Here is a 9,953-nt window from a genome sequence, read left to right as displayed (position 1 = left end):
ACTCTGTAGCTAAAACAGAAACCCAAACACACAGGGTGAAAAGAGGAGCTGCAGCAATGTGTAGTACTACAAAAATATGGTGTTATTTGAAAATTAAACCATGTAAACCTATACTAGTACAACAGTAAAATACAATTATGGACCTGAAAATGAGCATAATCTGGGCGCTTTAATTCATATTGTTTACTCTGGTACACTCTTTACCTGTCCCTGTAGTCATGGCCTCCTCATTGCAAATTCCGGGCTCATCATTTCATCAGCGGGGGACTGGCTTATCTGCTGCTCAGAAGCTACAAAAAAATAATGAATCACGCTTGAGTTTTGATATCAATATTTGCATAATATTTGCAAATTCTATGAATCACAATATATTGGGTGATACAAAAAGGCTAATATTTTAATTAAATTTAATATTTTGATTGAAAATAAGTTAACAAATTCTACAACAATGTTAGCCAAATAGTTACATTGCTACTGTTAATCATTAGGCCTAGGCTATATTTCTCTTTACCAGTTGCCACTTGTGTTTTGTCCTCTTCAAAATAAATCGGTAAGCTTGGCACATTTGGCAGCATCCTCCTCAAATGCATTTTTTTTGCCTCTTCCTCCCAGCCATCCTCCCTGATGCCTATTAGGCGGCCCAGCTATTGGTATTCTATCTGAGAAACCTTTTTGGAAAAAGACGGGCAATGGACTCACCCAATTCTTTTTGGGAGGGGAGAACTCCCTCACATGGTACAACGGTCTGTGTACTTGGCGGCCAACAGATTTTCGTTTGAAACGAAAAAACAAAAACGGCCAGTTTCTCGATTACCATTAGCAAATAGGGAAACAAAAAACGAAAAATAGCAAATAGGGAAACTAAAAACGGAAAATAGCAAATAGGAAAACAAAAAATGGGGCGGGAATACCTGTCCACAGGTGCCAGAAGTTAGTCCACTCCATGCAACACAGATGCGAACCGGTTCTCAGAAATAATGGTTATGCAGCTAAATAGTAGTGCAGTGATTCAAAGTAAAGCAAACCCTCGAGACATTGTTCAGTTTATACAGTAAATGTTTGAGTTTGTAAATTAAAATGCAAATGCTATTTATTTGAACAGCCTAATATTCCTTTTTCTTCACTTTCTGTAAAGGTATAACATAAACTTGATCAATTTTCGTGATGTTTTGATTTGGAATTGAATGTGCAGTGTTCCCAATGCATTGATATTATGGAATTAAAAGCTATTCTATTCTATTTTGAGCATTATTCACTTTTTTAAACACACTGTTATTCTGAACATAACTGTAGATGCAAAAAGTTCATGGGGCACCAAACTTGTTTTGAGATAAATGTTTTTTACTTGCGATGTCTTGGATAAGTACTTCAATACCCACAATCCTGAACAATCCCACAGTGATGCCTCTGATTGGTGGAACTTGTGCTTGTGAGGAGGGGCTGCTGTCAGTAAAGGTTCTGTGCGCATGAGCAAGATGTTAATCGTGTTTCATAAGAATTTACCAAGGGTGTAAGCCTCTCCTGTCTACACGTAGATCCCATGTCACCATTTTGATGCTAATAAGCCATCACCCGCCATTAGCATTCCATTGACTGCCATTCATTTTGGCGCCACTTTGACAGCGAATAAACAGCTAATGTAATTCGAAACTGCCTGCGAGCTTATTCTGTACAGTTGGGTAATTTCTCTACTATGCAACAGTAAGTAGCATAGTTATGACCCAATCGTTACCCTATTTTTACAAAATGTCTGCTACAAAGCCATAACAAGAAATACAAAGTAATGGCGCCTTTTATCCATTGTCGTTTCTTTAGAAATAAACAATGGACAAATAGTCTTTAAACGCTTCAGATTTGTCAAAGTGACACAAAAATAAATGCCAGTCAATGGACTGCTAATGGCAGGTGATGGCTTGTTGGCATCAAAACACGCTATGAAGGCTGGCTTACCCCCTTGGTTTCAAGTTAAGGGGTATCTACCCCTTTTCCTTAGCCCCATCCTTCAATCAAAACAAGAATTGGGATAGCCCTTACTCTCACGTGAGATTCAACCTTGGACGGATTTGTGAACAATATTTGAGAGAAATAAGCATTTTATGTACATAGAAAAAGTCTGAAAAATGGGGGCAAAAATAAGTGCTGCATTTATAATTTCGTTCAGTATATGATTTCATCGCAATATGACTTCATTGAATGACAAATTATATTAAATTATTGCCAAGCCCTAGTTATAGGTAATGCAAGTCTAATTCAACGTTTTCAATAATATAGATTTGTCAATTTGTTTGACAGTATCATTTATTTCAAAACCTAACCCATGGGTCACCATGGGTCTAATCACTTGCAGGTACAACATGCCAGACTGGATCGACTTTCTGAAATGAAGAGCACGGATGTTGGGTGCTACACATTACAAAGGTGAGATCAAACAGAGTCCTAAAATTCATGATAATCAAACTGTGACCATGGACTTACACAGTGAACATCAACATTAAGCTAGTGCCTCATTTTTATTATTCAATAAAAAACATCACGGTATTGATACGCTCTACCCACCACCTACTCATCCACCCATCCCTTTCCTTAAACAGCTCAAGAACAAGTTTCACACTGAAAACCAGAGTATGCAGACAACTTTAGGTCTATACAACTACAAACTAAACAAGTCCATTAGAAAACACATCCAGGATTTTTACAAAACTGATAAGCCAACTAACAAAGGAATAAGTTCAACAGATCACATCAACCGGAATGCTTATATTCTCTTCATGGCGTCATCAATTTCTGAAATCTGGTCCTTCAGTTGGTTCCACTGTTCTGGATTCAGAGAGATACCTACAAGCAATGTAAAACAGGTTCAAAGTGCATCCTACACCACAACAGAAAACCAGTAAAAACCTAAAATGTAGTTGCAGGTCCTGGGGTACTTTTTCAGATAAATATGAACCGCATGTAGATCACTGAAACTGATCATAAAACATCTCTAGCATATGCAGGGCTCACAGATGTGATTACCTTTTTTCCCAGGCTTCATCTCCCCATCTTGGTTCATCCAGTACTCTCTGATGTCAATCAGGACTTTGCCTTTGAAGTCCCTGACGCTGACATATCTCATCTTTCCAATCTGTAAGGAGCACACTACTTCACTTTTCTGCGCAAAACATTTTGGGAGAAATACATTTTAAGGCCTTCACAATATTATCCAAAGAGTGCTCAAGCACAACTCTGTTCTCACAAAATCTGAAAGAAAAATTATTGAAGGTATTGACCTGAATGACTTATACAATAACCTAATCTGACTAAAGATTGTGCTTTTCAAAGTTGAAGTTAAATGTATTTACAACATGAAGTGCTTTTCATGAATAAAACCTCGAAGTGCTTTTAAATCCTATAAAAAGGCATAAAAAAGAACATAATAAACAATTCAATAATTTCGGAGGCCGCCCTGCAGGACCCGGACCCCCTGTTGGAGATTACTGTTCTGTCTCTTTAAATAATTCAACTTCATTTATTTGAATTTCACATAGTCCTATCTATCACCTACGTTTAAAATGGATCTACTGAATACAAAAAAATATTGTTGAAAGTACACAATGGCTGCAATTGCAATTCCTCATCGAAACAGCTGTAATTCCAGTATGCCGGCGATCAAGGGTGTAACTTTGGTTTCAACATTGAAATCTCCTGCATTATGGTGAATTTTTCTGCAACAATTTGTGCGTTTTCTTTATCAAGTTATGGTGCAAATGTCTTACTTTATGTAAAGGAGTTTTGGAATTGATACCCACCTGGAACATGTTGTCATCGCCATTGCCGCTGCCCTTGGATGAGCCTCCTGGCTTGGAACTCTCACCGCTCTTTGGTTTTTTGGCTGGTTTCTCTGGTGGATTTGACTTCTTTCTCTTTGCCTAAAAAAAACCCCAAATACTTCTTCTAAATTCTTGCCCCTCATCCTGTCCTTTCCACATATCTATCTATATTAGATAAAGTGGGATATTAGAGAATAGTACAGCATAAGTTAGTATTAGCTGTTAGCAAATCAGTTCAAGGAAGCATTTGTGCCTAACTGTGCCAAGGCAAAGACTTTATTTATTGCATTACTTTTTTAAACAAATTCCTAAGCATACCCATCCCAATGGGCTTGTATCATTATCCTTTTTTAAAACAGAAGCAAACAAACAGTTTTTAAATCAATGGCTGACCAACATTGTCTATCTCAAAATAAGATCTGCTTTCAGAGCTTCATTGTGATGGGGCCAATACATATTCAAAGTACATGGATAAAGTAAACACATCAGAAATTAGTATTAAGCACAAACCTTGGTCTCTACTTCACTGTCAGAGTCACTTCCAGATGTGGAGGACAGCACTTCCTTTGATTTGGGCATTTTGCTGAGACAGGGATTTAATATCAGATTTCAGTACAAAACAATACGACGACATATGCATGACAGGTTTATTATCCTAAAAGGGTAATGACATTATGTCTGTGTAGCTTAAATAGAATACATGGCAAAAAAACCATATATGTACCATATGCACTATATATGGAAAGGAGAAATGATTACAGTGACCAACAAATCTACATTGGGCATGTTAGCATTGTATTAAGGTAGAAAATTAAAAAAATAATGTAATAAAATGTGTTATCAAAGAATTTATTTCTTATAAGGTTAGTTGTATTTATTCACTAATTGAGACTGAAAGCCTGCAGTTAAAGTAAAGGACAGGTGTCTGCACAGTGAAAATGATAAGTCACTAGCCGAAATAGTTCACTACACTTAGAAATCTACTATAACTAAAGTCAGACAGGAAAGTCCACTGCAAGATGACGTTACCGAAACAGTTTAGTGTAGAGGACTTAATTGTCCGCACAGAAAAAACTGCACATTAGCTTTAAAAAAAAAAAAAAAAAAATCCTTTTCATCTGGTCATGAAGAAGTGAGAAACTGTGAGCCGAGCTGTTGAATCCATGGGTTAAAAATATATTTCCGTCTAGATGGTTAGAGAATTCACTGAAGATTATAAAGAGATGCTAAACGACCTAGCTATGTAGACGTATGCCAGTGGTTCCGTTATCTATGGGGTAACAAAGCTGCGCATGTTACTTTGCTTTAGGATACTGGCAATGAGTTAAGACGTTTCTCTACGTTTAACAAAAGACAGATTCAACTTGCAACGACATGTCATCTAACGTTACCTCACTGAAGGGCTTGAGGACTTTGTCATACACGGTGATCAACACATTGAGGCTGCGTTTGAACGATAGGTTACTGTCAAGGCTGTGCTGATAGGTCTACAGGCATGGACATTAGCTAGCAAGCTAACGTAATATGCTATTTGGATGGTTTAGCCTCGGCGGCTAACGTTGGCAGAGCGTGGCATTAACTTTCATTAGCCGCCAGTGCGCTGTAACAGATAAAATGCAGTAAACCACAGAACTTGCTCTTCTATTAAACCAAACCTCTTCGCAAAGACACGTTTTAGCATGTTATTGTCAAATTGTTAATGCTCACATGATGTGATGTAGTTTTGCGGATCTCTTGACGGGAAGCGGAAAGCTGATTGATTTTCCGGTGCGAGGAAGTAGTAGGCTACTGGCTGCCTACCTAAAACCCCAACGTACCGTACCGGTGTTGTCGCGATGGCTGTTCCCCCGTCGGTATGTGTTTCCCCTACCAAACCCACTAAAACCTGAAACCTGTTCGTTTACCAAAACACACAAGTAGGCCTACAAATGATTTAGTTATAACTCATACCTGAAAATTGGAAAATGGAGTAACCATGTTATTTAAATGTCAGATTGTCACACGCCTCAGATCAGTGTGTAATGACTGGAGGGATGGTTTAATATGTAACGTTATTACCATTTCAAGAACAAATAAATATGCACATATACATCCTGAAATAAACACATGTATCAATAAATAAATAAATGAGTCAATATAGTTCAATGAATGAACAGGCCTAACAGGTTTTTTATAGGACTTTATTTTAGACTTTTATTTCAGAATTACAAAGCAAGAATTCCCATTCAAGACAAATGATTGCATTTAAAAAAGATTAGTCTAACAGTATCTATCCATGTAATAAATTCCTTCACCAAAAGTTGAATGTTGAATATAATATTTGCACATATTTTAAGGCTAATATCAGGGGCGTTTCTAGGGCTTAAGGAGGTTGGGGGCTTAGCCCGGATCCATTTAAACTGATAAACTGAATGCAATTCAAAACGGCGATTGCGCAGCTTGTTAATAGTCAGTGTATGTTCATTTTAGCTGCCCAGTTTGTAGATGCTAGTTAGATAGCACACAAATTTGGGAAAATCACACCTGGCCTGGCAACCCAAAGGCAAAGGTTTTGTTTCCAGATTTGTGTGATGACTTATGATGCAGAGGTCTGGGGGAGGGGCGAAGCACAACATTCTGTGCCCTGTAGAAAGGCATTTTCTATGGGCCTCTCCCCGCATCCACAGCTATTCATTCTAGCATCTTTTTGGGCCGTCCTTACATGAGGGCCCTGATACTCATTCCCCTTATTCCCCCCAGTCTGATGCCCCTGGTCGGGGGGTCCATCCCCATAATTTCTTTTAGCATTAAACACTTCACTTCGGGTGGCTGTGGCTCAGTGGTAGAGTGGTCACCTGCCAACCGTATGGTTGGTGGTTTGATCCCTGGCCCTGCAGTTTCATGTTGAAGGGTCCGTGGGCAACACACTGAACCCCAAGTTGCCCCCGATTGGAGTGTAAATGTGTGTGAGTGTTTATCTGATGAGCAGGTGGTATCTTGTATGGAAGCCTTGGCCGCAGCGTGTGAATGGCTCCTGTACTATTTAAAAGCCCTTTGAGTAGTTGTTGAGACTAGAAAAGTGCTACATAAGAACAGTGCATTCTGGTGACGTTTTATGCACCTATTTGTACCTTTTTCTGCATCAATTTATGCTGAAAATATCTTTATGTAAAGGGAAACATAGAGTACAATCCAAATATAAAAATTATGGAATATTTTGCAGCAAACTATTTGCTCTGCTCTACGTCTGAGGTGGAAAACTGAAACTAAGGCAGAAATACATGGAGCGCAAACCCACCAAGATAATGTATCTATTCTTAGTGTGGTAGAAGACATGAATATATGCAAAATACATCATTACTAGCACACCCTTTGAAAGCCTTTACAAATTTGTCAACCCATACAAGTTACCATGCATTTGTATAGTACTCCTATCCTAGCTCTCTATTTATTGTTTGTAGCAAGTCCTTCAAAACGTATTCTTGAGTTGCCTTTTCCATCATCCTCTGAATATGCTTAGCTCACTAAATTACTTGAGTTAGCCAGAACAGGTTGCTTTATCTTTTTTGTCACTGGTATTGTTGTATGCCTTCTATATCATACATGGTGAATTATCTAAGAAACTGTCTACCAAACCTGCCTAGTGTTTCCATGTTGGGTTCCATGGTGTAATGGTTAGCACTCTGGACTTTGAATCCAGCAATCTGATTTAAAATCTCAGTGGAACCACATTTTAAATTAAAAGAATCCAATCTTTCCACCTACCACATCCCGCTTTAAGCAGGATTACGGGTTAAAAGGTCCTCGGACATTCACACAGCAATCAGTATATTGGTGGCACATGTTTGAGGTACCAGCGAGACCTAAAACACCCAATGAGTCCATTGGTGGTGGTGTGTAACGGTGCGCTCATTGAACAGGAAAGTGATTCAAAGGATTTTGAAAAATGTAAATATAAGAACATTTTTGAAAAATGTTGATCAGTGTATTCCAAAGCCCCAGATGACATACTCAGATATCTTGTTTTGTCCACAACTCAGACATTAAGCTTGCTGTTTTAGAAGATTAAAGAAACTAGAAAATATAAACATTTAAGAAGCTGGAAATAAGAGACGTTTTTATACAAAGAACTGCTTATTTGATTATCAAAATAGTTTGCGATTAATTTAACATTAATTTGACAACAAATAGATTCTTCGTTGCAGCTTTACATTACTGCTAAGAAACATGATCAGAAAACCGAAAATGTGTTGTCTTTGGAGAGTTTTAATAAATAATCTCGACATCCAATGGTAAATTGTTTTCACATACAATTAAGACATTAGAGGTGAAAATTAAACTACAATCTCCCTATAGAATAATAAAATGTCCATCTTTATTTAGGTTGTGGCCCTGCATGCCAGCAGCATTCAATACACAGAGACTTCCCAAACGGGTCCCAGAGCTTGGCCTTTCTATCTCACAGGTCCTCTTGCAATATTCTCGTCGGTTTCAGCCGCCTCCTTGAGTGCCTGCATCACCAGAGCGTTCCTCTTCCTCGTCTCTTCCATTCTCTTTGGGTTCGATTCAGGCAGATTCTGATGGGTAGTAAAACAAAAGGTAGATAAGTGTCATTACTTACTGCATTTCACCAAGTAAAAGAAAATGTTTACCTCATTTTTTTGTATTTCATAAATACATTGGTCTAGCAAGCAAAGTATAGAACTTTCTTTCCAGGCACCCAAGTACATAGCTGTACAAGCGATAATCAACATCCTAATCAGTATTTGAATGCTTCATACTTACAAGGAATGTGTTATATAGTATAGTATACAGTGGGGATCGAAAGTTTGGGCAACCCAGGTAAAAGATTTGTATAAATGTGCATACAGAAGCCAAGTAAAGATGGAAAAATCTCCAAAAGGCATCAAATGACAGATTAGATGAGTATAATATTTCACAAAAAGTTAGATTTTATTTCCATCATTTACACTTTCAAAATAACAGAAAACAAAAAAATGGCATCTGCAAAAGTTTGGGCATCCTGCAGAGTTAATACCTTGTACTGCCCCCCCCCCCCCCCTTTGGCAAGTATCACAGCTTGGAAACGCTTCTTGTAGCCAGCCTAGAGTCTTTCAATTCTTGTTTGAGGTACCTTCGCCCATTCTTCCTACAAAAGTCTTCCAGTTCTTTGACATTTCTGGGCTGTTTGTCACGCACTGCTCTTTTAAGGTCTATCCATAGATTTTCAACTATGTTGAGTTCAGGAGATTGTGAAGGCCATGGCAAAAACTTAAGTTTACTCCTCTTGATTTAAACCACCATGGATTATATCAAATTAAATTAAATTTTGAGGTGTGTTTAGGATCATTATCCATTTGTAGAAGCCATCCTCTCTTTAACTTCAGCTTTTTCACAGATGGCATCGAGTTAGCGTCCAAAATTTGCTGAAATTATATTGAATCCATTTTTCCTTCTACTCATGAAATGTTTCCTGTGCCAATGGCTGCAATACAACCCCAAAGCATGACTGACCCCCCCCCCCGCTTCATAGTTGGACAGAGGTTCTTTTCAGTAAATTCTGTGCCCTTTCTTCTCCAAACGTACCTTTGTTCATTGCGGCCAAAAAGTTCTACTTTAACCTCATCGTTCTACAAAACTTGTTTCCACGATGCATCAGGCTTGTCTATATGTTCATTCTTCAAACGCTGATTTTTGTGGTGAGGACATAGAAGAGGTTTTCTTCTGATGACTCTTCCATGAAGACCATATCTGTACGAGTATCTCTTTATAGTGGAATGGTGTACCACAACTCCAGTGTCTGCCAGGTCTTTCTGGATGGATTGTGCAGTCAAACGTGGGTTTTGACTTGCTTTTCTCACAGTCCTGCGAGCTGTTCTGTCTGATATTTTTCTTGGTCTTCCGGATCTTGCTTTAACTTCCACTGTTCCTGATGACGGCCATTTCTTAATTACATTCCGAACAGAGGATATTGTCATCTGAAAACACTTTGCTATCTTCTTATAGCCTTCTCCTGCTTTGTGAGCATTAACTATTTTCAGTTTCAGTTTCTAGACAACTGCTTAGAAGAACCCATGAAAGTATAAAGTATTTCTGATTCTGATTCTGATGGTGCTGATTGTTGGGGCAAGGTCAGATGAGTCTGGGCATTTAAAACCTTAAGAC

The 9,953-nt window shown here is 38.3% G+C and overlaps 2 protein-coding genes across 3 annotated transcripts in view; both read right to left on the bottom strand.

Annotated features, from left to right (window-relative positions):
• Window positions 1–2,280: 2,280 nt before the first annotated feature.
• Window positions 2,281–5,764, bottom strand: sub1a (SUB1 regulator of transcription a). Of its 2 annotated transcripts, none has more exons than XM_032516747.1 (5): window positions 5,517–5,764; window positions 4,320–4,392; window positions 3,789–3,908; window positions 3,016–3,124; window positions 2,281–2,835 (listed from the first exon to the last, which is right to left on the bottom strand). In XM_032516747.1, the coding sequence occupies exons 2-5, from the start codon at window positions 4,386–4,388 to the stop codon at window positions 2,756–2,758; spliced, it is 378 nt and encodes a 125-aa protein (XP_032372638.1). In that variant the 5' UTR covers window positions 4,389–4,392; window positions 5,517–5,764; the 3' UTR covers window positions 2,281–2,755. The 2 variants fall into 2 exon arrangements, with proteins under 2 accessions (XP_032372638.1, XP_032372637.1); XM_032516746.1 differs by lacking the exon at window positions 5,517–5,764 and adding an exon at window positions 5,201–5,447.
• A 2,274-nt stretch (window positions 5,765–8,038) lies between these two features.
• The window catches only part of uqcc3 (ubiquinol-cytochrome c reductase complex assembly factor 3), a 3,452-nt gene continuing 1,537 nt past the window's right edge, over window positions 8,039–9,953 (bottom strand). The window contains exon 2 of the mRNA XM_032516757.1: window positions 8,039–8,365. Within this exon, the coding sequence (XP_032372648.1) occupies window positions 8,243–8,365 (123 nt within the window). The 3' untranslated portion in view covers window positions 8,039–8,242. The remainder of the gene's footprint in view (window positions 8,366–9,953) is intronic.

This window comes from Etheostoma spectabile, chromosome 5, assembly GCF_008692095.1.
Source record: "Etheostoma spectabile isolate EspeVRDwgs_2016 chromosome 5, UIUC_Espe_1.0, whole genome shotgun sequence".
NCBI classification, from domain to species: Eukaryota; Metazoa; Chordata; class Actinopteri; order Perciformes; family Percidae; genus Etheostoma; species Etheostoma spectabile.
The sequence above is the reverse complement of the archived record's forward strand: the minus strand, read 5'-3'. Positions and strand labels throughout refer to the sequence as shown.